The sequence below is a fragment of the Arvicola amphibius genome, chromosome 7, assembly GCF_903992535.2.
Source record: "Arvicola amphibius chromosome 7, mArvAmp1.2, whole genome shotgun sequence".
NCBI classification, from domain to species: Eukaryota; Metazoa; Chordata; class Mammalia; order Rodentia; family Cricetidae; genus Arvicola; species Arvicola amphibius.
Window position 1 is genome coordinate 72,922,657 of NC_052053.1, and position 27,454 is coordinate 72,950,110.

General features: G+C 52.1%; 1 protein-coding gene across 1 annotated transcript; it reads right to left on the minus strand.

The window, feature by feature from the left end:
- Positions 1-884: 884 nt before the first annotated feature.
- On the minus strand, positions 885-26,610 carry LOC119819628 (cholesterol 24-hydroxylase). The gene is made up of 15 exons (XM_038337908.1): positions 26,492-26,610; positions 20,646-20,726; positions 19,926-20,007; positions 16,604-16,677; positions 16,136-16,222; positions 10,719-10,857; positions 9,848-9,958; positions 8,898-9,048; positions 8,669-8,731; positions 6,527-6,599; positions 4,490-4,574; positions 3,867-3,977; positions 1,968-2,056; positions 1,341-1,407; positions 885-1,055 (listed from the first exon to the last, which is right to left on the minus strand). The coding sequence occupies exons 1-15, from the start codon at positions 26,608-26,610 to the stop codon at positions 885-887; spliced, it is 1,503 nt and encodes a 500-aa protein (XP_038193836.1).
- Positions 26,611-27,454: the final 844 nt, after the last annotated feature.

Sequence of the window (27,454 nt, forward strand, 5' to 3'; positions counted from 1 at the left end):
TGATGTCAACCCCAACCACAAGGACAAGTCCCCCCCCACACACCCCTCTCAAATCAAATTCTCAATGCCAGGACCCCTTCCTGTAATCCCAGAGTCACTCAGCACCCTGCTGCACAGACTCTACCCATAAGGAGCTGGTTCCTGCTACAGCAGGGCCCTTCTGGGAACAGGCAGGCTTCTTGCACAGCGTTATTGCCTGGACCGTTTGTAAGCAGGCAGCTTCCAGAGCTGTGCCAGCCCCCAAGGAGCAACCTCATCACCCCATCCTGTATCCAGAAGACAGGAGAGCACTTGGGCCTGGGCGGCCATTCATTCATGCAGTCAACACACATTTATTGGGCATCAACTCGGTTCCAGACCCTAGTTAGCAACAGGGGCCTCAGAGGCAAAGTGCACACAGACCCTGCCCCGTGGCACTCACAGCCTGGCAGGGCAGCTGGTCACATGAGCAGACATTCACAATACAGTGTGGTCAGTGTGTTAGAGGTAGCACAAGTGACCGAGGGAGCACAGAGGAGGTACCCTGGCCCGGCCGTGGGTATAGCAAGGAGGGCTTCCTGGGGGATGTGTCACTTGAAGATTTTAGGGAGTAAGCAAAAGTTAGGGTGTCTCTTTTGAGGGTGTGGCCAGTGCAGAAGTTCCGAGGTTCAGGAGAGACTATGGTGGGTGGTGGCAGTGGCTGGGAGTCAGGAGAGCCCACCAGAAAGGGCTGAAAAGCCAGCAGATGACAGGAAGCACTGGGACTGTGAAGCAGGCGAGGGTACAGGGCCCGCCAGGAGCCATCATGGAAGGCGGCAGAAGGGTCAGGGGTGCCAGTGAGTGGCCATGGGCAGCAATGGGGGCCAGTGAGGCCCTGGCCCGAGGAGTCTGAGCCTACCTGGGGCTCAGCAGGGTGGGGGTGGGGGTGCAGGCTGCCAGCCCCGGGGCCTCAGGGTGCACAGCACTGGGTCCAGTGGCTTGAGGGTAGCCTGCTCTTGCAGCCCAAAGCGTTGCCCAGGCACCAGCCGGAACTCAAGCCTCTGAAGCAGCTTGGCCATGACGACCTTCACCTCCATCTGTGGGGGGTGGGGGGGTAGGGCATGGAAAGGAGGAGGGAAAGAGGAGGAGGGAAGGAGGAGGGAGGCGGTAGTAGCAAGGTGAGAGATAGGGAAGCAGAGGAGACACGGGAAGGAGGGTAGGCCAGGGAGGACAGACGGGGAGAAAGAGGCAGGGGAGAAACAGAAGCATAGGCTCTCCTTTCCTTCTCCTGTCAGGCATGCTCAGATCCACTCCTAGCCCCCACAGCATGGCCCCCACCCTGCAGTTTTTTTCTTGGAGACCCCAGGCCCTCCACCTCCTACCTGAGCAAACTGCTGCCCGATGCAGGAGCGGTGACCAAGGGAGAAGGGGAAGTAGGTGAATCGTGGCCTGCAGGGGAGAGGCCCTTCAGGGTCAGTACAAGAAGCAGAGTGTCCACACAACTGTCCCCTCCTACCACTAGGCTGGGGCCAGGAGCAGAGCCACCAGCAAACTGCTGAGCTCTGCCCCTGGGCATGACAATGTTAATCAACTTGGCAGAACTAGAAGTTGGGAGGAAGCCTGCCCCTGTAAAGGATTATCTTGATTGCATTAGTGGGAAGCCCCGCCCACTGTCTGCGGCACCACTCTTTGGGTAGGACACCCTGGAAAGATGGAGAGAGTAAGGCAAGCACCGACACAAACATGCCCTATCCTCTCTGCTTCTGTGCTGACTGTGCCACATGCTAGCTGCCTCAAGATCTTTCCCCCTTAAGTCAGTTTTGTCAGAGTATTTATCACGGCAACAGAAAAGAAACTTGAGACAGCAAGTGGTCCAATGTCCCTGAGCTGTGATATCCCTGACAACCCCCTCCCAGGGTTCTGGAGGAATGGATTCTGTGGGTGCAGGAAGCTCAGCCCAGAAGCCTTCTCCCACAGACCTCATCATGGCAGCTCACGGAGGGACTTACTTGGGCGCTCCCGGGCTGAAGCGGTCGGGGTTGAAGGTCAGTGGGTCTTCAAAGTAGGTGTCCATCCTCCCCATGACATAGGTGCTGAACTGCCGGGCAAAGGGGCTGGTGTCTCTGGTTCCCAGGGTGTTCCCCTTGCACCTCCCAACCCACTGAAGCACCCCCTTGGTTGATGTGGCACACAGCCCCTTTCTACCTATTTAGATAGGTGTGACATTCCACTGCCCCCCCCCGGAAAACCTCAAAGAGGAAGAGAGGGGACACTGTGATATAACCATTACCATCAGGGTGTGCTATCACAGCCCTGTGGCAGCCACAGTGACCCCTGTTGTACAGATAACAGGCTTATAGGTTTACCTGAAGACACACAGCAACTAAATGGCCACACACTGAGGCCTGATGCTGGGAGGCACCTTCCTCTTGACCACTGGAGGCTGACCTCTCCTTCACCTCAGGCTCACTTCAGCCTTCAGAGCAACAGCTGGGGAAGCTGCACCCCACCACCTTCACCTGAACTCATGGTGCCTCCTGAGAGAGCTGGTACACCCCACACCCTGGGTCTTCAAGAGCTATGCGTCTAGCCCCAGAAAAGCAAGGTGTCCCCTAACTAGGCTATGGGCACGGGCCATGCTGGGCCTGCCCACCTCACTTCCCCGTAGAACAGCAGCCTGGAGCTGAGCTGTGAAAGGGAGTGGCAGCGTGAGGCAAGGGTGAGGAGCTGGAGATCTACAATGAGCCAGGGGTATTTGCTGGGCATTATCCCACACATGAATGGATTGACTTCACACCTGACACCCAATACTAGGCAAGTATGACCAGACTCACAGGAACCTGAGGCTAAGGCAGGGGTCACCAGGGAGCTGGGGTGGGGCCTCCGCTCTATGTCAAAGCCTTGTGTGCAGCCTCATCCGGCTTTGCTGCTCATTCCATCCCTACTCACTAACAGCTCTTCCGCGCCCGTGGCTACCTCTCTTAGCCCTGGCGGGGACAGTCTCATGAGCACTGAGTGGGCACACCCACTCAGGATCTACCCACATCCACAGACAAATCGAGAGAGTGGCAAGTGCTAAGCTGAGTACAGCGATCATTCCTGGGGGTGGACAAGAGATGGGTGAGGGGGTTGGAGGGCACTGCACACAATGAGCCCAGTGAGTGAGTGAAGTACACACAACAGAACTGCACACAGTTCAGCTGGATGCTACAGGCCGAGGGCAGGAGGAGCCACAGGGAGGAGAAGAGCTAAGAAAATGGGGGGAGCTCAAAAACTGGGGAGATTGTCCAGAGGTTAAAGCACTTGCTATGTAAGCATGAGAGCCAGAGTTCGGAGCCCAAGACCATCTTAAAGTGCCAGGTGAGCATGGTTGCCTTGTCGCAGCTCCAGCCTCAGAAGGCAGAGGCAAAATCTCCAGAGCAAGCTGGTCAGAGAGACTAGCCACATCTGCAAGCTTTGGGCTTGGCTGAGAGCCCCTGACTCAATGAGTAAGGTGAAAGGGACTAAGGATGACTGTTCTTGACGTCAACCTCCAACTTCCACATTCATGAGCATGCATACATCTTATATCCATGCGCCCACACACATGCATATACCACACACACACACATACACACACACACTGAGTCACGGATGACCCCAAGAGCATTCCAGATCTCTCTCCTGCCAGCTCTGGGCCCCAGGAAAGTGCCTAAGCCGCTGCTTGTGGAGCGCTTCCTTTCTAGACCTGTCTGATGGACATGTGAAGGGGGAAGAGGACCTGGCAGGGTCACAGGGACACGCAGGCAAATACAGGGCAGCCAGGAAAGTGGGTGTCATAACAGTAACAGACCCATGGCTTCCCTGAACTCAGAGAGAGTCCCACATTGGCCACCCTGGGAGCAAACAGGCCTGTGGGCCCCACGCACCAGGAGAGGAGTGTTCCCGGGAACTCTGACCCCATCGATCAGGGTCTCCTCTTCCAGCAGGCGAAAGGTGCCCCATGCTGGTGGGTACAGCCTCAGAGACTCTTTGAGGACCTACAGAGGACATGCAAGAAAAGAATGCAGGAGCCCAGGAGATCCCAAGGCCAGGAGCAGTGCGCTCTGTCCCCATCCCATTCCTACTGAACACACACCCCATCCCAGGATGGTCCGGATTCCTAGAATATTACCCTTGCCGTCACTCTTGTGATCAAAGGAGAAACTGGGGACCAAAGGAGAAGGACACAGGGGCAGTACTGCGATCAGAAGGCAGGGCCCCTTTCCTCCCAGAGAATTACTAGGGCAGGGAGCCCTGGACTTGGCTGAATTGGAGGGGCCTGCTGAGCTAGCTCCAAGGGAAAAAGCTTTGGAACCAGCCTTGCCTGGAGGTACAATTTCAGTCCTGGTTGCTAAAGGGCCACTTTCCACCATTGGCTGAATACCTGGGGTTGGGAGGACCTCTCCATCCTGTTGCTGAATCCAACGGAGCTTGGGCTCCAAGGAGGACCCTGTTGGCACTAGGCCAACTCCCCACATCTACCCAGGGGCAGCTTGCCCACATTGCACACCTGGGACAGGTACTGCAATCTTCCCAGATCCTCGTAGTCCAGGTGCCTCTTGGAACCGACAACTTCATCCACCTCGGCTTGCAGCCTGCCAGGTAAGACAGAGAAATTCGCCTCTGGGAAAGAAACCTCTAGCCTTTAAAGCAAAACTTTAAAGCAACAGGTGCAAAGGAGATCAAAGAGCAAGGCATGGGGCTCCCAGCAGCACACATTGCCTGCCCTCGGGAAAGGCAGCTACATCCATCCCTGGGGCCTTAAAAGATCCACTGCTGCTGTTGCTCAGAAGCAGCCCTTTACAGAGGATGCCCATCAGAGTGGACTGACAGCAGCTGCAGCCAGAGACAACAGCAAGAACGGCCCAGGGAGGCTGCAGCCTCAGATGGATCTGGACCACTTCACACCCATCAAGACGGCAGTGAAAATAAATACATAAAATTTCAAGACCTGAAAATAACAAATAACGTGGAGCCAAGGACGAGCTGGGAAGTGGGTGTAGCATGGGTGAGGACAAAAGCTGTGTAGCTACCATGGAAAGCAGGGTGGTAGCTCCCCACAAAATTAAAATCAGAATTACCTGTGGTGATTCTACCTCAGGGCATAGACCCACAAGCTCTGGAGGAGGTAACTGAAGATGCAGCTTCATACCCATAGTCACTGCAGCTAGCGGGCAGCAGACAAGACAGAACCTGCCTGGATGTCACCCTGCCCAGAGAAGCCAAGGTCCCTCCACCTCCACGATGGAGCCAGAGCTAGACTTCCAAAAACAAGGAAGGCAGTTTTAACCTGGGCTCCAACACTCATGAGCCTTGAGGATTCCATGCTGAGTTAACATAACGCAGGCACAGACAGACACACGTTGTCTGATGCTCCTCTTGCCGGACCTAGACAGGTCAGCACCCTGAAGGCTGGGAAAGTGCAGCTGCTTAATGGGGACAGAGATTTGAGGTGGGGACAGAAAAGGGCTCTGGAATCAGGTGGTGGCCAGGCTTGCACCACAGTGTCAGTGCTCTTAGTGTCCTTGGACATTGAGTTTAAAAATAGTTCAAATGTGACACATTTTCTCAGTATCTGGGATGGAACCTGGGCATTGCGTATGCTAGGCAAGTGCTCTGCCACTAGCAACCCCCAATCTGCCTCAAAGTGCAGATTTCTAGTACATCTATACACACAAGTATTAATGCATATATATTTGTTTAAAATCCAATAAGTGATCTTTTTAATATTTTGTATTGGTGTTTTGCCTGAATGTTTGTCTGTAGAGCACATGCATGCAATGCCTGTGGATGCCAGGAGAGGGCACTGGATCCCTGGAACTAGAGTCACAAACGGTTCTAAGTCACCATGTGGGTGCTAGAAACCAAACCTGGTTCCTCTGAAAGGGAAGCCAGAGCTCTTAACCACTGAGACATCTCTCCAGCCCCCAATAAGCTATATTATGCTCTCATGCCATCTGTCACTTCTGCCCTTTGTCCTAGGGACCACCAGTGCTTATAACAGGTTCGTTCCCCTTCCCAGGAGTCCCTACAGCACCTTGCATGACCAGGGGCTCTGAGCTTGGCTCTGTCTGCTCTCTGACACGCTTGAGGGTACCCATCTGCAGAAAAATCCAGCTAAGGTCTCACCAGCTCAGGCCATGCCACTTTTAGGGCTTCTGGTCAGCCACAGACGAGATGCTCTGTGCACGATGGGAGGAATGGGACCACAGTTCCTGTTAGCCTAAAGCTCTTGATCTCTTGGCAAACAAAGACTCAGAACCAACAGTCCCTGGAGGAAATATTGCTGAGCTAGAGCAGTAGGGGGGAATCGACCGGGGTGGAGGGCAGAGTGGATCCTAGAAGGCTTTTCTGGAGGAGTGTGGGCATGTTCTCCAGGAGAAAGCAGAAAGTAAGGGCTGTAGGACAGGAAGCAAATATGAAGGTTCTGGGAGAAAGGGAAGCAAAGCCCACTGGAGGGTTCCAGCCACAGCACGTGGAGACAGGGAGCCCTTGGAAAGACATCGGAAGAGCCCTTTACCACTTCCAAGGGCAGCTTCATACCTACCTTGCCACGATCTCTGGCTGGCGAGACAGCTCCATCACTGTGAATGCCAGGTGGTTGGCAGAAGTCTCATGACCTGAAGGAGGAAGGAGAGTCACTGCTCTAGGTGAAGCTATAGGGGTTTACCACTCCCTGCCTGTGAGCCCGGGCTCTTGGGAGCTCTCCTCCCACAGTTGTGATATGAAAGAGACGGTCTGTCTGTCTGTCTTTGCATTCCCTCTGCTGGCCAGTGGGTAAGCCTGCCCCATGCCTCCACTAAAAGCCACACCTTCCATCCTCTGCAGCTGTCCCCATTTCACATAGAAGAACGCTAAAGGGATGTACATGGAGATACACACCTTTAATTCCAGCACTTAGGAGGCAGACACAAGAGGATCTTTCAGCTTGGTCTACACAGTGTCTCAAACAAAACTGAAGCTAAGAAGAACTTGAAGTTGGAAGTGTTTGAGCCCAAGTCCCTGCCCTGACCAGGCCTCTGTGTGCCTACCCAAAGCTTTCTGCCACCCCAGAGGCCCCTTGAGTCACAGGAGCTGACAGGAGACCTCCCCAACCAAAGGCCAGCGGTCCTTTCAGGAGAGCTGAGGTCAGGAAGGATGCCATCAAGTCGATAGGGTCAAAACCCTCTGAGGATGGCTGGTGGGGGAAGGAGCACTGAGTCACATGAATGCACTTGCGAGGGGCAAATAGCCCAGCAAGTAGCCGCCAGTGACAAGCCAAGTCATCTCATAATCAGCTGGCACAGGGCGGTGAGGCCACCTGCTCCTAGGGTCTCAGTGACCAGAACAGCCCTGGGCTGCCTGAGCTGTGAGCAGCAGAGCGCCCCCTCCTGGGCCCCCTGGCTCCACACAGGCCAAGGCTCAGGACGGGCTATGAGGCAAGTGGAAGTGTGGGCAGCACCAACCATCCCAGCTTGCAGAGGGGAAAATGAAGTTCAGGCTCTCCAGGAGTTCCGCACTGGCCCTGGCTCCCAGTGCAGAAAGATCTGCACTCAGAGGCTTTATTTTCACTTTTCTTTCTTTTCTGTGTGCATGTGGGGGAGGGGTTATATATTCACAGGAATGCACATGCATATGTGTGTGCAGGTACTGACATGTTCATGGGGGTATTCATGCATATGTATGTGCATGTATACAGAGAACAAATGTCAGCTTCAAGAGTCATCCCTTAAGAGCCATCACCTTGTGTTTTAAGACAGGGTCTCTCACTGATGGGGCTCACTGATTAGGATAGGTTGGCTGGCTAGTGAGCCCCAAGGATCCCTGTCTCCACTCCCCGCACAGGGATTTCAGTTTTATTCCACTGCTCCCCTTTTATGCTGTAACTACAATTCAGTTCCTGATGCTTGCATGGCAAGCAGATTACCAACTGAGCTATCGCCAGTCCCCGGCCTTCGGTTGGGGAGGTCTCCTGCCAGTCCCTATGATACCATGCTTTTGACCTCACATGGGCATGGTGCCCTACCGTCCAGCTCTGACATAACCTCTACATGGGCTTCTGCCCCCCTTGGCACATCCCATCCGAGTGGCAGAACATGTCTGTCTACTCCAACCATGGGACCATGACTTGTCCCTCTTCTGTTCACCTGTGCCCTCCCAGCACCCGGCATTTGTTTATCTTGTCCCATCTGTGGGGGTCCCTGCTGCACAGGGCCATGGGAGTGTCCACACCACACAGTCTCACTACTGTGGAGTAGGGAATCCTCATGGTGAGGAGACAGCCCTCAGCAAATCAACTCGGATAGATACGGCCTCACACATCAGGAGGAGCTGGCAGACATGAGGATGGTTTCCACTTGGGCAATTGCTGAAGGCTTCTGGGAGGAGGAGGTACCTGCCAGATTGCTGGTGGGGGGTGAGTGAGAAGGGGCTTTCTAGATCAGCTGTAACATAATAAGGAGATGAACGAATGAATGGATGTTCTTGGCACACATCTGAATAAACCTGAAATGAGGGGATCCTAAATTTACAGCCAAGCTCTCCTGAGCCAAAGCAGTCAGCTTCTCAAACAGCCCAGTCAACAGCTAGGCAAGCAGACAGGCTCCTCCCCTGTGACCTGCAGGGAGCTAGGCTCAGACAACCCCTGAACTCGGTCAGGATTAAGGTACTCAGAGCAAAGCTTGGGCCATCCACACCACAAGTTACGCACCCGCTATGAAGAAGGTAACAAAGTTGTCCAGCAGGACCTGGTCGTCCTGGGCTCCCTCTTCAGCTGAAAGGCAAGGACAAGCTCAGACCCACGGCAGCCCTGGCTCCCAGGCACCCAACTCATGGAGCACCATTTTCTCTGAAGTCAGAGGCAGGGTGAGGAGCGTGGATGGCGGGACAGGAGCACTCCCAGCCCGCCCAGCCCAGCTCCTTGGCGCCCCTGCCCGCACCTTTGAGAATCTGCGTGAGGATGTCGGCGGGCACGTCCTCACCCCTCTTCAGGGCCTCGCGGCGGCGCTGCACCCAATCCTTCCCCACCTGGCGCAGCAGACGGATGCTCTCTCGGATCTCCCGCAGCTGCTTTCTCTTCCCGGGCATGAACTGAAGGAAAGCCCTAGCTCAAGGCGGCCCTTAAGGTCCGCAGTTCCCTCCCCAGCCCCCACCCGGAAATCCATACAGCAATGTGCCAGGGAGAACGTGAGAAAATTCTAGAAAAGACCAAGCAGCCGGGCAGACCAGAACAAGATGACAGGCTGTGTCCAAGCATGAGCTTCCCCCTCCAGCACCAAATCCCTAGAAATGATGGGAGGAGAGGCCCTTCCACCTCCATGCAGCGCTGGGAAGAAAGGGCCCCTGAAGGAGGGAGACAGTTAGGGCTGTACTGGGAAGGAGAAGTCAGGGCCAGGCCAGAGGGAAGTGAAGAAGAATCAATGGCTGAAAAGATGGGGTGGCGTTTGGGGCTGCAAGCTCAGAGACTGAAGGCCCCCAGGAACAGATTGGCTCAGGAATCACCTTTCCCCTTTCTTCTTCTTCATGTCTGGAATAAGGAAGTGATAGCTGGAGCTACAACAGCCATCTTATGACAATGGAGTGAGGTGCTGAGGACAGTGGACAAAGACAGAAGAGTCCAGGAACATCTGACATGGTGAAGTCATCATAGCACCCCAGAATGCCTGCTTTGGGGATCGTTTAACACAAGACAAAAATTAACTCCTGACTTACATTAAGCCACTTTGATTTCGTCCTTCCACTTTTAGGTAAAGCATGCAAATCTGGATTCAGAAGTCATTTTGGACACACTGGCACCCAAAACACATTCTGAAAAAGCCACTGAAGGAGGCGCATCGGCACACCCAGAGGCACGACTACCATATGGTCACCACGGAAGAGCAGGCAGTACCTTCGCCAGGGTGTTACGGGACGCACTGATACCCTCCAGCATGACCTTCACTGCCTGGGACAGGGGTTTCTGGGCACCCAGGAGCATGCTGGTCTCCATCCCAAAAGCCGCCTGTGAGGACAGAAAGCTGAAGTCAAACCTGGAGACACAGGGAACGGCGCATCCACACAGCGACTGGCACATGCATCTGGAAACCTGGGCCTTGGGCTGGACCACCCACACCTGACAGAGACTCAGGAAGAGTCCAACCCCACGGGAAGTCCTGAGGCATTAGCGGACAGTTTCTGCCCCACCCCCACCCAATGCTATTTCTTTTTTTTAACATTTAATTATTATGTATACAATATTCTGTCTGCATGTGTGCCTGTAGTCCAGAAGAGGGCACCAGACCTCATTACAGATGGTTGTGAGCCACCATGTGGTTGCTGGGAATTGAACTCAGGACCTTTGAAAGAGCAGGCAATGCTCTTAATGGCTGAGCCATCTCTCCAGACCCCCAATGCTATTTCTTTCTGAGCTACAGCCTTCCTCGGTGTTCACGACTCCATGGCTGCCCTCAGACACGCTTTGTGCTATCTGATTACCAAGTCTACTGTGACTGGCCCAGCCAAACCCCACAGAGGTGCAGAGGATAACAAAGACAGGAGGGTCAGCTGAAGTCATTCCCAATACTCTGGGGGTGTCTTTCTGGAGATGAAGTCAGAACCCCAATCTCACACTAGGTCACTTTGAACAACCAAGGAGATAAAACAAGAAAACTATGTGGAGCACAGAAGAGGAACAGCTGAGCTACAGAATGGAGAAGAGAGAAGGGGACCCCCCCACACACTGTGCCCCAGCCTCGCCCCCTGCCGGCAGCACCACCCATTACCTTGGCCAGGATATCGATGGTGGCACAGGTCAGCATGTCCTGCATGGACACCGGAGTCTGCCCATCGGCCTTGGCTTCTAGGATTTCCACCAGCTGCTCCGCCTTCTCGTTGAACGTCTCCATCAGACTAACCAAGGAGCTGGGAAAGCAGTACAGGAGTCCCCTGGCTGGCCACCCTGTCCCCTGCACTCTGACTCTGCCAGCCTCCCAAACTAACCCCAGAATAAGACTGGAGTTAGAGCAACTGAGCCCAGCCCTGAGTGAACACTGCCTTTGCTCTCATCTGAATGGTTTCATAGGTCCTCTGCCAATGTGGTACCCCCACTCTGACTCCACAGGGACATGACAGTGCTGAAATTCTGGGGTCCTTTACAGTCCTAAACAGGCGGTCCTGACTCCCTTCCTGCCCCTCTGTTTACAGTGTCTGCTCCCTTTACCTGCCTGTGCCAGGATACCATTTGAAGTCTTTGGTTTTCCCATTTCACTCCTGTCCCTGAGCAGGCACAGGACCTAAGTCTATATAGAAATGAGACCCCAGAATGCCATCTGCAACTCAGTTCCCAAAGGCACTGCACTCTCTGCCCTGGCACATGCCCCAGGCACAGCCTCTAGAAAGGTTTATGGAAGGTAAAACCCCAAACTCAAAAACAGCAACCACAGGAGGCAGGAAGGGAGTAGCTTATTTTCCATTACATGCTTTTTACCAAGAGAAATGATGTTTACAATTAAAAGTGTTTAATAGTAAGCTGAGAAAAGGGTAATTTTGTCCTCTTAAGAGTTATATATTTTTATTTTATGTGTATGGGTGTTTTGTCTGCATGTATATAAGTGTGCCACACACATTCCAGGTGCCAGATGAAGCCAGTGGAGGACATCAGATCCCCTGGAAACTGGAGTTAGCTGTGAGCCATCGCACGGGTGCTGGTACTTGAATGTGCACATGCATACATGCACAGGGATGCACATGAGGAGGTCAGGGGATAACCAGGTCCTCTGAAAGAGCATCAAGTGCTCTTAACCACTGAGCCACCGCTCCAGCCCTTCTTTGTCCTATGTTCTTAATCTGGAAATTTATCTGGAAATTTGGAATTATTTCTAAATAGGAAACTTTTTAAACATTAGCAAGGAAGTATGAAAGAGAAACAAAAAGAACATTTTCTTGATGAGGAAAGAAACTTCTCTGGGGCCTCACCTGCTTGCTGTGACTCTCCCCTGGCTGCTGCCAGCTAAGCATCTTATCCTAGCCATCCTTCCTCAGAAGCACCTCTTGGTACCCTTCCTCTGACTCTCCCCTGGCTGCTGCCAGCTAAGCATCTTATCCTAGCCATCCTTCCTCAGAAGCACCTCTTGGTACCCTTCCTCTGACTCTCCCCTGGCTACTGCCAGCTAAGCATCTTATCCTAGCCAGACTTCCTTGGAAGCACCTCTTGGCGCCCTTCCTCGCCAGTCTCAAAATCTTGGAAGCAATTGTTGCTCTTAGGGGAGGTAAAAACTCCACCCCTAGGGAAGGGAGGGGCAGACTCTGTCCCCTAATGATGTCTGTCTGCAACAACACCCTCCAGCAAAGAACAACACTCCAACCCGCTATTACACACAAGTCCCTCCACCGTCCTCCCTCCTGTCAGCACCTGGACACCTGACCAGCTTCCAGAGGGTCCTCAGGATAGTCTCTCTCAGGCACTGATAGATACATGCACCTAATGCTTTGATTTCTCTTCATCTGCTCACACAGTCTGTGGGGATGCATTGAATGACCGTTCTCTTTCTTTTTAGCCATCAGCCTGGTGAACGATGTGGCTGGGCCAGTGTGTGGCTGGCTAACGCTGAGGCTCTAGCCACCACTGCTGCAGTGCAGCCCCAGCGCTGTGGTCTTTTGTTCTCAGCATGTATTTATTGACTGTGTGTATATGCACGTGCACAGCATACATGTGTATGGGTGCACACAGAGAGGCAAGAGCATAACCTGGGGGAATTAGTTCTCTCCTTCCACCAAGCGGATCCCAGGAATCAGACTCAAGTTGCCAGGCTTGGCAAGCAAGTGCCTTTACTCATCTTGCTAGCTCCAACACTGTTTGTCTTTCTGGGAGAAAAACAAAACAAAACAAAACCTACACCAAGGTTTTCTAGTAAAAGTAAAATCCAGGAATCAGAAAGTGTAAGTGTATGCTCACAGTTTTGTTTAAAGTGTGCGGTGACATTATGTGAGGAAAACGGCTGGAGACTGAGCCATGTGCGGCTCCTATATTTCCTTCATTGGTGAGTTAGGACTTACTCAGCCTCTCAGTGGTCCATAGTCTCTTCCCTGAAGCTTAATAATGTAGGTGTTTACAAAGAAATAGTTCTCTCTAAGATGGCATCTTAACATCTGGTGAGAGCTCCCCAAAAATGCAAATGAACATCTTGCCACCAAACTGCCACCTTAGAGCACCAAGATAGCATACTTGGTGCTGTGTGTGTCTCAGAACTGTGGCCTTTTTGTTCACGGGTACGGAGTGAATGCATAGTGTATGTGTACAGGCATATGGGTGTGTGGGAGTGCCCATGCACATCTGTGTGAGTGCGTGTGGAGTCCTGAGGCTGGCATGGATGTCTTTCCCGACTGCTCTGCACCTTCTGTGTGGATGCAGGGTCTCTCACTGAGTCCAGAGTTCACTGTCTGAGCTAGTCTAGCTAGCTAACTTGCTCTGTGAATTTTCTGCCTCCATCTCCCAGGTACTGAGATTACAGGTGAGCCTCCACCCCCACCCAGATTGGGGGGCCTAAATTGTGGTCTTCATGCTTGCATGGCAAGAACTTTATCTGCTAATCTATTCCCCAGCCCCCAGAGATGTCTTTAAGTGCCTTGGGAAGCATGGAATGAAATGAAGTAGTAGTCAGAAATGGGTCTTCTTTGCTGCAGGAGTCAAGAAGACTGTCCTGCAGCTTTCCTTTTTTAGCATTTATTGTGGAAGAAGCAACTGCAGGAATTTGTTCTCTTCTTCTTAAAAAAAAAATGTGTCCAGGAATTGAACTTAAGCTTGGCGGCAAGTGTCTTCACTGTCTGAGCCAGCCCATTGGCCCAATCCTAATGTCATGACCCTGTGGTTATAGCCGTCGGTTTGGAATTGATGTTCCCCTCATAACTGGGGCAGGGACCACGGCACTCAGCTGGCTTGTGCAGCCGGCTCTCAGTCTCCACTGTCACTCCTTTTCATCCTCACTTTGGCAGCTTGCCAGTAAGGTCCAGACTTGGCCAATTCCTCCGATCTCTCATGGGCATTCTTGGAGAGTTTATGGGGTACCTTGTGCTGCGTGGGCACACGAGTTACGGACAGGGATTTCTCCTATTTCTTGGACTCATGATCTCATAAGAGTAATCCATGAGAGAGATAGTTCTGCCTGGGTGTGGCAGGAGCCATGGTAAGGGTATGAACTCAGCCCTGGGGAGGGATACCTCAGCTGGGTATCAAACAGGCAACAGAAATTCCCTAGGGAGCCGGGCGGTGGTGGCGCACGCCTTTAATCCCAGCACTCGGGAGGCAGAGGCAGGTGGATCTCTGAGTTCGAGGCCAGCCTGGTCTACAAGAGCTAGTTCCAGGACAGGCTCTAGAAACTACAGGGAAACCCTGTCTCGAAAAACCAAAAAAAAAAAAAAAAAAAAGAAATTCCCTAGGGAAAGTACACTGAGAAAGTGTAAACAAGAACATGGTAGCTCCAAGGTGGTGGAAGCAGGAAGCTAGCAAAGCTGGGGCAGACTCGGGGTGAGGGGCCGACCTCCATCTTTCAGTTAACAAGTGACTCACTAAGGCTACCAGGCAGTGCGCTGGGACAGGTCTGAGTTTCACTGACATCTGTCCCACGCAGTGAAGAGAATGCATTGAAGGAAGGAGATGGGAGGCAGGGAGGTCACAGGAGAAAATGTTTACACAGACTCCACCGATTATTCATCCAAGACTCTAGAATTTAGAGGGAACTTACAGCCAGAAACCTTGATGGGCCCCTCAGCTTACACCTAAACAAAGTTAATGTGGCCATCTATGGGGCAGACCAGCAGCATGTACCCTGGAGGTGACAACCCTGTTGCTACAAGAAGACAGATTCAAGTCTCATCATGAGATAACAAGCAAGCCCAGGCAGCAGGATACTGGGCACAGTGACACTCGGGAAGCAGATGCAGGCAAATCATTTGTGAGTTTGAGGCCATCCTGGTCTACAGAGTAAGTCCCAGGACAGCCAGAAATACATAGCGAGACCCTATCTTAAAAAACAAAACAAAACAAAACCAAAAAAAAAAAACAAAACAAGAAAAGAAAATCACATAAACCTATATACACATCATAGAGTTAATAACAAATACAGATGTATGCATATATCTGTATAGGCAAGTATCTATAGAAAACAATTAATGTGTAAATATATATATGAATGCACTTTTCTTGTTTGAGACAGGGTCTCAACATGTAGCCCAGGCTAACCTAGAATTTGCAGTCTTCCTGTCTCAGTCTCCTGGGTGCTGGAGTTATAGGCAGGCACCACCATGCCCAGCCTAATAAACATGTATATACATGTATACACAAAGGCATATAACGAAACTACAAATCAAATCATGACTCTAACTACAAGTCAATATGAGTAAAAAGTATTTTTTATAAATTTGAAAGAATTTTTTATAAATTTGAAATTATATCAAAGTAAAACTTTACCTCTCTCAGAATGTTGGACACACACTCAGCATGCTACCCCATGACTACAAACGGTATTTATGCCCAAGGGAAACAAAGGCACATGCCCACACAAAGCCTGTGTTGATGTGTCCTGGTGGCACTGTTCGAGAAAGCTCCATAGTGGAGACAACCCAATGCCTGCTAACTGAATAAACAACATGCCGCAGCTATGTGGTGGAACACTTTTCAGCAGTCAAAGGAACTACATATTAGTACAAGTTATCAACCTCATTCTCAGTGAGAGGAAACAGACATGAAGGAGCACACACTGGGATGACCCATATATGTGATATGTTGAGAATCCAGACATGGTTAGTGTGATAAGAATTAAGGAGTGATGGTGGCACTAAAAATTATTGAATGATATATTTCAGTATATGGAATGTGATGTACAACTCAACAAAAGAGCTATTTTCAAAAAATATCATCAAGAATTTTATTAAAAGTTGAATAAAATAAGAAACCCAGAGTCTGGGTGGGTTGGTTTTGGCTAGCAGGGACTTCACCCTTGTTCCCACCTCTGGCCATTGGGGTCATGCAGCCCTTGTTCCCCAGCTAGCCATATGGGTGCCTGTCTCAACTATCCCTTCTCACCTCTGGTGTCCCCAAACTTCTCTTCAGCTGGGTGAAGCTCCTAAATGAGGCCTCCCCACCGAAGAGCCCTCTCCAGCCAGCACTACCCCAGCCAAGCAGGGCCCATCCCAGCATGCTCACCTGCGGCTGAAGGCCAAGTCCATGACTCTTCTCTGCTTGTACCAGCGCCCATAGTCACATTCAGACACCAAGCCCTGGCCAAACAGTCTGCAAGAGACAGGAATTGGGTGCCAGAAGGAAGGTGGGCACAGGGTCACCTGCGTGGTGATAGCTGCCTCACACTGTGGATGGAGCCAGTTCACGGGTGTCAATGTGGGTGAGGTAGTCCATTTAGCACAATGAAAAGGAAGTGTGATGTGTGTTTCAAAACATCATGGATATCCTACAAATCTGCCATTTTTACAGATCAATCTAAATAAAGAAATGAGCAAGGTGACCTGTGTCCCAGCATCAATAAACTCCCATGCTACTGTCTGCCCCCAGAAGGGAAAAAAGCATTAATGTCAATGACAAGAGCGGGGTGGCCATGCACAGGGTAGCCATCATGTGTGTAGCTCCTACTGGAGCCCTCCTTCCTAGGGTCCTTACCTCTCTCCAAACACAGTCTGAATCGCCCGGTACATCTTGGAGTCCTTGTTGTACTTGGTGGACATCAGGAACTTCTAAATATCCCCCCAAAACAACACAGTCCATGAGAGGATGCCCTCAACAGCATGCTGACACCAGCTCTGCCCCAGCCCCAAAGGGAATACGACAAATACATGGCCTAGTAGACTGTCGGTCACACACCCGGAAGCCTGTCTTTAAGAGAGCAGTTGTAGAGGGATATAGAGAGGGGTCCAGAGATGCTGGGACTTGTCCTGTTACCACACAGCTGGAGTGGGCATGGGACCTTATACCGTGCCTTCCAAAGCAATGTGAAAGAGGCCCACACTGGTGAAGCCTTTGACACACAGGAGAGCCCCTCAGTCTCTGTCATCAGCCACAAGCCAGCCTCAGAAGAAGAAGGACTTTCTGGGGGAGGGAAACGTTGCCTCTCAAGAGCTATGTAACATCAATATTGATGTTACCCAATAGCCACAGGGGCAGTGGGGCCCAGTAGAAAATGGCTTGGGCTGGGCTTAGCATCCTGCTCCATATTTGCTAACGCCACCATCCTGTCTGAGGATGACGGTCCAGGTTGCAGTGGGGAGTAAGTTAGCTCTGTAGCAAAAGAGCTGAAAACGGTGCCTGGTACACAGCAAGCACTCAATAAATGCCAAGGACACACCAACATCCTGCAGTTCACTTCCTTCTCCACCGACCCTCAGATACGCAAGCTGTTTTATGTTCATCTTACGCACAGATGGAAAAACAGAGATTTGAAACTAGCACACGGGACTTGGGATGCCGCTGAGTTAGAGTGCTTGCCCGGTGAGCACAAAGCCTGGGGTCCACAGCGCCCAGGGAAGGGTGATGGACACCTGTAATGCCAGCTCATGAGGTGGAGGCAGGACGGTCAGCAGTTCAAGATCATCCTTGGCTGCATAGTGAGTTTGAAGCCAGCCTGGGCTATGTTAGACTCTGTGCCAAAAAAACAAAACAACAAAAACTGAAGCAAGGTAATGTTTTGGTGGGTACAGGACTCGAACCAGGCAATCTGCAGCCAGGTCAACGGAGAGAACTCTGGGTTCTAAGGTACACCCCAGCTGTGATGTGTGAAGTAGCGTGGGCAGTGGAGTCCATAGGGCCCAGTCAGAGACTAAGTTTCCAGGGCTACTAGCTTCTGTGGACTCTGCCCCACAGTCTCATATCAAGCTTTCAGCTGACAGGAATCCCCAGAGGTGGCTAACTTTGTACCATGAGAGACGTCAGAGTCTCTCACCCAACCCAGAAACCTCAGTCCCACCCCCACACACTTCAATTTATAATTCAAGCTCTGTCATCACCCACCTGGCCAAGACCATGCCAGTAAATGTCACCTTCCTGCTCTTCTCAAAGGTCCCCCACATCTGTGTGCCCTTCCTCCACTAAACTAGACTCCCCACCATGGAGATGCCACCCCCAGGATCTCCCACAGTCTGCTGTCCCAGAGGCTGAGGCTCCATGACTGACTACTGAGCTTTGAGGGTGGGAGACATACACAGGGAAACACCTTAGCTCTTCCTCTGGTCACCTCTACTAATGTCACAGTGAGGTAGTAACAGCTAGGGACTTACTGCTGCAAATAACCAGAAAACTTGGCAAAAGGAAATGTATAAAGTGCATATTTTCAGATGCTCAGACAAGCAATGTGGGATTGTGGAGCAACAGAAAGGTAAGGCAAGGAAGGGCACGGTGACTGAGGGCCGTCCTAGCTCTCCACCCAGCCAATTCCAGGACAAAGGCACTGAAGGAGCCCCAGATACAGCTCAACAGCCTGCTAAGTGGCACAGTCAGAGGTTAGGCTCCAGGCAGGCCACAGGAGGCTGGCAGTTTTAGGCCAGCACTCTGAAGGGGAGCTATGTGTAGAAAGAGCTCCTGAGGGCCGCATGCTGCTTCATGAACACGCGTGTGCGCACACACGGTGACACTGTGAAACTTGAGGTGACAGAATGAATGGGCAGCCATCGGCTTTGAGGATCTCGGGGTTCACATACACACAACAGGTGGCTGAGGTTGCCTGGCCCAGAGCACACCAACCTCAAACACAAAGCCTTCAGGAGAGGCCAGAGTGGCTCTTCCCTCACAGAAGAGCTGGCTCAGCCCAGAGTCAGGTCTGTTCTAGCCTTCACCACAGACCCTCAGCCAAGGCTGGAATGGACCAGACTCATCTGCAAGGATGGAGTCGAGCATCCTGCAACAAAGCGAAACAACGACTAAAAAGGAATTTTTTTGAGACAGGGTCTCACTCTGTAGCTCAGCTGGGCTGGTGCTCACGATGTAGGCCAGGCTGGCCTTGAACTCATACAGATCCCCTGCCTCTGTCTCCAGAGTGCTGAGATTAGAGGAGTGCACCACCACACCAGAGAAATTTGTATTTTTAAGTGATTTTAACTTTGTTCTTGATGCCATGATTGTCCAGTCTGTCGCCTGATGTATCCATGAAGTTCTAGTTTCGGGCTTCGGTGGAGCTCAGTGGTGGCACCCTTGTAGGACCCAGGCCTTGGACTTTATTCCCAGCATTACCAGAGCAATACAAAACGAAACCCACTAACACTGGACTGGAGAGATGGCTCAGAGGTTAAGAGCACTTACTGTTCTCACCAAGGACCTGAGTTCAATTCCCAGCACCTGAGTCAGGTAGCTCACAACTACCTTTATCTCCAGCTCCAGAGGATACAAGCCCTTTTCTGGATTCTATAGGCATTTGCACTCACATGTATATATACAGATGTATAAATACACACATAGTTAAAAACAAATCTTAAACACACACACACACACCCTGAATTGTACTTTGTCTCTCTCAGGGTCACCACAGCCACCCTGCATGCAGAGAGCCACACTCACAAGTCCACTATGGGAACAGCGCCATCTATTGAGGCGTTGCTGTGTGCCAGGCATGGACTAGAGGGCTCACACATATCAATCCAGTCCAGTTCTTAAGCCATCTTGTGAGAGACTGTCGTACAGGTAAAGAAGCAAACTGGGGCCCAGAAAAATGAGGTCGCTTGCCGAAGGTCATATCTGAGTTCTCTTGTGTAGGAGGTGGATGCCTGAGCCTGCTCTTGCACCAATATGGCCATACTTCTCTATCACTGGGTACTTAGCCCCACCTCTGGGGAGACTAAACTTATCATGTGGTTGGAGTACACAGAGACGCCTGTAATACATCAGTGCTTGGAGAGGTCTCAGACAAGGTTGGCTAGAAGGGCAATATTAGTTCCTAGAGCCCAGTGTCACCCACAAACCAGGGAAGGGAAGACAGCACAAGGGAGCCATGTCCTACCTTGACTGATTCAGGACTCGTGACGATGACTGAGGTTTTGTGGAAGACATTGACTCTCACAACAGGACCATACTTCTTTGCCCTGGGAACCAAAGTGAATGTCAACTCCCCAGGCCTGAATACCATCAACCCTGACTCAGCCGGTCCCCACTGTCAGGAGGAGCAGAAACATTGCATTCCAAGAGACACTCAGCCCTAGTTGCAAGAGCTTCTTCTGGGGCCCAGGAGGCTTGGTGCGGTGCATGTGTCTCTTCTCTCTTGTTAACTCATTGCTAAGTCAAGACAACCTTAACCTCATTTTTCACACCATGAAAGGAGAGTTGAAATACCCTCCTCTGCCCACAAAAGCTTGTGCCAGGAACTAAGCAATATCATGTGTTTAAGAAGTGCTTTGAAAGATAGAAAACAACTCCTCAAACAATAACTTACCAGAGGCTTAGAGATTCTCACAGCTCTTCTAAGGTTCTTCAGTTGTTCAACAAAAATCTTGGCTTCACATTGCCTTATCTGCCTCTGTGCTCAGGGATGCTGCCGAGGCAGGAGTGCCCTGGGTAAGGTCAAGGGCTGGGAGTGCCCAGCTGGGAAAAAACTGACCTGGGGTACGGACTGGGAGTGACTTGGGGTGTGGCAGGTAGCCTGGGAGTTTCTGTGGTGGGCTAGACAAAGTGGGGTTCCCACTGAGAGACCCAGGGTAAGAACAAGAGACAAGTTGGAACTCACCAATCCAAAAACACATCTTGGAGCACACGGCCACAAGCTTCGTCCTTTTTCCAAAAATAGGGGAGATGCCCAAGAAGGAAGCTAGAAGAAAGGGAGACATCAGGCCTGGTAGTGGCCACTCTCAAAGGGTACCCTTCACCCTCAGGACCAGGTGAGTTGGCCTTGGGAACTGAGGCTGGGGGAGGCTCTGATGTGGTCGTAAATGAATCCTTTATAGTCACACTGGAAGTGAGGGCAGGTCAAGGCCCAGACAAAATCAGAGGCACCAGCAGCCAGAGAGTTGAAAGGTAAAGAGCAGCATACCGGGGCAGCGCCAGAAAGAGATAAAGACAGAGCCCAGGTACAGAGGTGCGGGTCAGTGAGAGGACCCGAGTGAGACAGAGACCTTCGGCCTAGACAACTAGCTAATGAGGGAATCCACCATTTCCTCAGGTGATGAGCCATGCCTATGGGCTGCAAGCCATCATAGCTACTCTACAATTGTGCCAGGGCCTTCTCAGGGCCCATCAGTGACCTTGCTTCCTCAGACCATGGGACATCTGTGGGACACAAGCACCAAGAGTTGCAAGGAAAGTTGTGCCTCAGTTTCCCAGAGGTTCCTCACTTTTTTGGCTTAGTTCCTTTCTTTCTCTATGAGCATCCTCCATAGAGAGGACCTGACCCATGAGCTACTTTCTTTTCCTTTCTTGTCCCAGGACCAACAACTTGAGACAGGCAGATGAAGTCAGAAGCAAGGCTGTGGACCCACTAGTCTGTGCCAGTCAACGGCCCAAGAAAGAAGGGCTTACAGCAATGGATTCAACCTGTGGGCCACAGCCCCACAGGGGTTGCAAATCAGATTATTTACATTATGATTCATAACCATAGCAAAGTTACAGTTACAAAGTAGCAAATAACTTTATGGTTGGGGGGTCACCACGACATGAGGAACTGTGTTGAAGGTCACAGCATTAGGAGGGTTGAGAACCACTGCCATAGAGGGAAGGGACTCAGAGCTAACATCTGGAGTTCAGGGGGAGACTCCATGCTAAATTCAGGGTTGAGGGTTCACAGGAAGTTGACATGTTCCAGCCAGTACCCAGATGAAGCCACAGGGATGTATGGAGACAGAAAAAGAGTGACTGAGACTGAGCAGGTGCCACCAGGTAGGAAGAAGCAGAGCAAAGTAAGCAGAGAAAGTACCCCATTCTGCAGGGGCAGGGGTGGAGGTTAGGGTTGGCCACCTGGGGCTGGCTTTGGCTTCAGCAACATGGGTAGAGAGGAAGGGGCCCCCACAGGCAGGGTCTGCTAGAGTGTGTGCTGTAGGGGGCACAAACTGGGGGCGACAAGAGGGTGGAGAGACAGGTTTTCTCATGGCAGAGATCGGTGAGGCACATTATATAAAGATGGGGGAGATACAGAAGAAAGCCGGTGGTGTAGGCAGTAGGGGCTGTTGCTGAGGGGGCCGCTGAACCGGAGGACAGGCTGGCCTTGGTCACTCGTAAGAGCAGCTAGAAGCTGCCCGTTGGCCATGGGGCAGAGGTGGGCAACAGAGATCAGGACAGGAATTTCCACCCAGTTACTCTATTTGCCAGAGGAAGTAGGAGGTAAGAATAAAAACTGAGCATGCCATTGGAGGGGGCGGCATCAGGGCTGAGGGAAGGCAAGAAAGCAAGAAAGTTGCCTGGAGAGGGGGTGGGTGAATGTGCTAGGGCAGGAAGTGTAGGGCAACTGAGGTCACTGCCAAGTGAGGGGCCTTGGAGAAAGGTGAGTCTTCGACAACACATACTATGGAGCTGCATTTCCAGAACCATCTATTTGTCACTCCTAAAACCATGCATACTGGGGGATGGTGTTCTCAGGCTCGAGTCACCTCTGTGAGTCTGGGTCCTCTTTCTCCTCCTGGGCCTGCCTGACCCCAAAATCTACACCTAGGTCAACTGCAGCCTGGGAAGGCCAGGCAAAAAGGGAATCTGAAGGCTGCTGTTCCTTCTGGCTCCAGCAGGGGGCGCAAGGGAGAAAACAAGCAGGAAGACCTGGACCTGGAAACAAGCAAGTAAGATTGTAAAGGGACTCCACACAGACAGAAGCTACTTGTCTTAGCCCTGGTGACAGATTGCAGGGCAAGCAAGGCAGGCAGAGCAGGGCAAGGCAAGCAGGGCAGGAAGGACAGGCAGGCAGGAAAGCCGGCAGGCAGAGCAGACAGAAAGGAAGGCAGACAGGAAGGCAGACAGAGCAGGCAGGGCAGGCAGGGTAGGGCAACACTTCCCAGCAAAATGCTTTCCCCATAAGAGTGACTGGTCAGGTGAGTATCCAAGGGTTCTATGGATTTGGGCAGAAAAAGAGCAGTACCCATCTGGAGGGTCCCCTGTGAGACCACCAAAGGGATATCACCACAGTGGTTAGGAGCAGGCTATCTACCACAAACGTGTGACGGTAAGAGCCTGTTTGTGTCTTGTACCAGAGGTACCTAATGCTCAGGTGTAAACTCAGTCCATTGGATGGTACCACATAACAGGACCAGGAGTGACAGTCTCCCATGACTAAGTCCTGTATGTGCTTTGTAGAACAGTCCCCATCCTAGCCAACTCGTGAGCCAGCAATTCTCCACCAGACCATCCAGGAGACAATGTCAAGACATCTATCCAAACATTAATGAAAACTAGGTTAGAGAAGACCTTTTGTCATCAAGTTGCATCCACTGCACAGGACCAGGCGAGCAGGGGCTGATGACTACAGCAGAGGCAGAGAAATAAAGGTGCAGGAAGTGTTTGTGGAGGTCGGGATGCTGGGCTTCAGTCTTGAGCGATTACACAGGCCAGGGCAGTGGTGCTGTACTAAAGCAGAGAAGGCACACCGCGGGAGGGCCTCCTGCAGAGTAAGGAGGATGGAGGGCAGGGTGGGGTGCAGCAGCTGCCTCTTGCACACAAAAAGCTCCTGGCTTGCAAGCTGGCAAAGCCCTGGAACACCAAAGGCCAGACGCTGTTGCACAGGTGTCCTATCAACCATGGGATGAGCAGGCTTTAAATGCCAGAGCCTCTCGTTTGTGCTGGAAGACATTCCAGAACTTTCATTTAGTTTAGTTTTATATTTGGCCACCAATCCAGCTTGAATCCAAGATCTTTGAACTTATGCATTGTTCAGTTCACCTACTAAAGAGTCTAATCCGGTTATGGTCAGTCTCCTCACACTGCTCCGCCCTCAACACACCTGCAAGTCCCAGGTAGATTCTGGTGTAAGAGATGGAGGGAAAGACAACATAAACAGAGTGATACAGATTGTTTGGGTCAGGATTTGTGTTTGTTTCTGTCAACGTAACACAAGCTAGGGTCATCTGAGAAGAAGAAACCTCAGTTGAGAAAATACCTCCCTCATAGTGGCCTATAGGCATGTTTGGGGGGCATTAGTGATTGACAGGGAAAGGACCCAACCCACTGTGGGTGGTGCCATCCTGGGTTGTAAAGAAATCAGGTTGAGTGAGCCACGGGGAGCAAGGCAGTAGGCAGTGTTCCTCCATGGGCTCTGCTTCAGTTCCTGCCTCTGAGTCCTTGCTTCCAGGTCCCTGCTCTCAGGTTCCTGCCTTGATTTCCTCAGGTGATGGACTGTAACCTGCAAGGTGAAGTAAACCTCTTTCTCCCAAAATTGCTTTTGGTCATTTTTTTTCTTTAATCACAGCAATAGAAGCAAACTAAGACAGACCCATATTGCTCCAGAGATGACCCTTGAAATCATGCTACATGAAAGAAGGCAGACAGAAAAGGTTCCAGATTGTATAACTCCATTCCCATGAAGAGTCTAGTACATCATCCACGGAGACAGACACAGACCAGTGGTTCGGATGCTGGGGCAGGCAGACAGGGCACGCTAGACAATGGATACAGGCTTTCTTCTTGGGGGTGAGAGAAATGTTCTAGAATTGCTGATGATGGTTATGTAACTCTGAGGCTCAGCTAAACACTTTCAAAGGCTAGATTTTAAAGTATGCACATTGTATCATATTTGGGTTTTTGGTTTTGGTTTTGTTTGGCTTGTTTGTTTATTTCAAGAGAGAGGGGCTGGAGTTCACTTCTGCCTTCTCTGGACCACCCATTCTGAGAGCCCTGAAGCCCTTGAGTTTAGGAGAAGAGACTGTAAGAAAAACAGAAGCTTGTTTGCTTCTGAGAGTGGATGTGGATGGCTTGGAAACAGAACAGCCGTGGGTAACAAAACCTGGAGATTCTGCATCCAACTCTGAACCATGTGTGTGCACCAGATGCTGCTGGGAGAGACGTTCGGGATGCCACATGAATGAGACAGACACTTAGCAAGAGATGGCACAGTGGCTTAAGGATCTATGAGAAGACTATAATACATCCTGGGGTCCTCCCTGAGGGGTTAGCATTCTAGTCAAGCCATGCTGGCCAGGGGAAGGCCTATTTAGGTGGGGTAGAATGCATAAGCATTAATTAAGCAAGGCACAGGGGTCCCAGGGAGACCCCCCCCAGGTCAGAAGGAGGGCACAGGGAGGGCAGAGAGCCAAGGGAAGAGAAAAGTTGTCTCCCTATGTCACCAGCCACAGGGGTTACTCTTGAGTCCAGAGCAGGAATTCAGACAGCCATGACTGGAGATGGTACCTTCCAGAATGTTCATGTCCAGAGGTCTTTAAAAAAAAGTGTGTCTAATACCACTGTTTACTTTTTTACTCAACAAATATTTATTGAATAAGTGCAACATGCCAGGCACTGGGGATACACAATCAAACACAGCATCTCTGCCCTCCTGGGGCTCACATTCTGGGATGGGGACAGTCAACAGGTAGGAGCAAGGGAACTTCAGGGATAATGGCCCTGTAAGTCACCCAGGGCTGATCAGACTTCACACAGAGTGATTGGAGACAGCCTGTTTGATGTGAGATCAAGAAGATAGCCTCCACAAGCCCGAGAAAGAGACTAGAAAGATCCAGTGGAGGGATGCAGGAGACAGGCAGGCTGGGGCAAAAGGGACAAGAGGGGACAGGTATTGAGTGGGACTGTGAACTTAGCAGGGGCCTTGCTAGCTTTGCAGTATGCTTCATGTGGGATTGGATTTTTGAGTTCTAAAGTGATAGGAAGTCCTGGGTCACTGCCATAACACAGCGACTCTATCCTTCAGAAAGCTTTCGCCTGACATGGTGGTGCTCGCCTTTAATCCCAGCACTTGGGAGGCAGAGGCAGAGGGATCTCTCTGTGAATTTGAGGCCAGTCTGGTCTACATAGTAAGTTCCAGGGCAGCCAGGGCCATGTAGAGAGATTTTGTCTCAAGAAAGAAAAAAAAGAAAAGAAAAGAAAGAAAGAAAAGAAGGGTTAGCTTTGAATAGGGGCCACTGGTAAACTGGGTGAGGGCCAGGAATGGAAATACTGAGGACAAATGGAATGTCCCAGGACAGAAACAAAGACACGGGAAATGTGACGAAAGTACAGTGCTCTGTACTTGGACAAGTGGCCCTGTCCAAGTCCCAAAGTTGCAGTACCCACTTTGAAAGCAGGCTGACCTGGGTTTAAATCTAGGCTTACCAACTGTGTGACCTTGGGCAGGTGACTTCGCCTCTGCGCACCTCAGTCTCCAGGTCTGAACGATGGGGTCACAGCAGCGCCTACCTGACAGGACTGTCGCTGCCGTCACATTTGTGCGGCCCAGCCAAGCGCGGTGGGCGCCCAGCAGCTGCTGCGGCTGTGAGTAATTTGTTACTAAGAATAGTTAGCGCCCCTCTCCGGGCCTGCGTCTCCGAGCTGGCCGCGCGTACACGGCGAGACTGGACCCCCGGCCCGGACGAGGGCTCGGACTCGGTCCGTAGACCACCCCCCGGATCGAGCTCCCCAGCCATACCCCCACCCCCACCCCCCGCTCACCTGGGCCGCGGCGGCCCGGGGATGTGCTCATAGCGGCTGCGAGCGCGATGCACGAAGGTGCAGCAGAGGCCGAAGGCGAGCAGGACGGCGCTGCCAAGGAGCAGCAGCCCCGGGCTCATGGCTCCGGGCCCGGCCGGGTCGGCGCCGGGTGCCGAGGGGGCCGGAGGCCGCGACCGACTAGCTGTCAGCGCCGCGCGCTGCCTCGGCCCCAGGCCCCGCGCTCGCCAGCACCGCCCCCGCCGCTCGGCTCCGCCCCCACAGGCTCGACCCCGCCCCAGGCACGAGGACCTGCCAACCACGTCTCCGCCTCCGGCTTCAGCTCGCGAGACCCGCCCCCGAGCAGCCACGCCCTCTTCGAGGCCCGGCCCCAGCCGCCACGCCGTTCCCGCCCAGAGCAGGAAGTATTCACCAATCACGACCTCGTTATCGTCTCAGACTTCAAGGCCACGCCTCTTCTCACCTCCCTTAGACTCAGGCTCCGCCCCGAAGTTGGCACCTCCCAGAACGCGTTGTCCTGGCAACTTCGCTTCCTGGGCTCACGCTGCCCAGGCGGCGGCGCAAATCCAGCCCGCTGGCTCCGCCCCTTTGGCACCTCCAAAAGCCTCTCCGCGTGCGTTCCAGGCCTCTTCGTTTCTCGCGCAAACCTTCTGGTAACCCTACCCCAGTCATCCAGTCCCCGTCTTTCGCTGACTGTTCCCAAACCCCTCCCTGGAACCGCAGCGCAACAAAGTTGGTTATCCCCAAACGTCCTTGCTCTGCGCCTCCACTGCGGGCCAATGCAAGCCGTGTACCCACCGTGCGCCTGCGTCCGCCCGGAGGCGGGATGCAGGGGTCCCCAGACCCGGAGAAACCCTGATCCTGACTGTGGGTAATGGTCCATAGAAGTGTGCTGGTGTGTGCTCCACCTTTTCATCGATTGTGAGCGCGGAGCGCGCCTCCGTCTCACTTCCGAGTTTTAATTCC

Excerpts from the sequence above, each read along its gene's own strand:
- LOC119819628 (XM_038337908.1), bottom strand. The coding sequence starts at position 26,610 with ATGAGCCCGGGGCTGCTGCTCCTTGGCAGCGCCGTCCTGCTCGCCTTC. Across the intron at positions 2,057-3,866 it reads CCGGGAACACTCCTCTCCTG|TTCAGCACCTATGTCATGGG; the intron begins GTGCGTGGGGCC and ends TTTGCCCGGCAG. Across the intron at positions 1,408-1,967 it reads TTCAGCCCGGGAGCGCCCAA|GCCACGATTCACCTACTTCC; the intron begins GTAAGTCCCTCC and ends TCTCCCCTGCAG.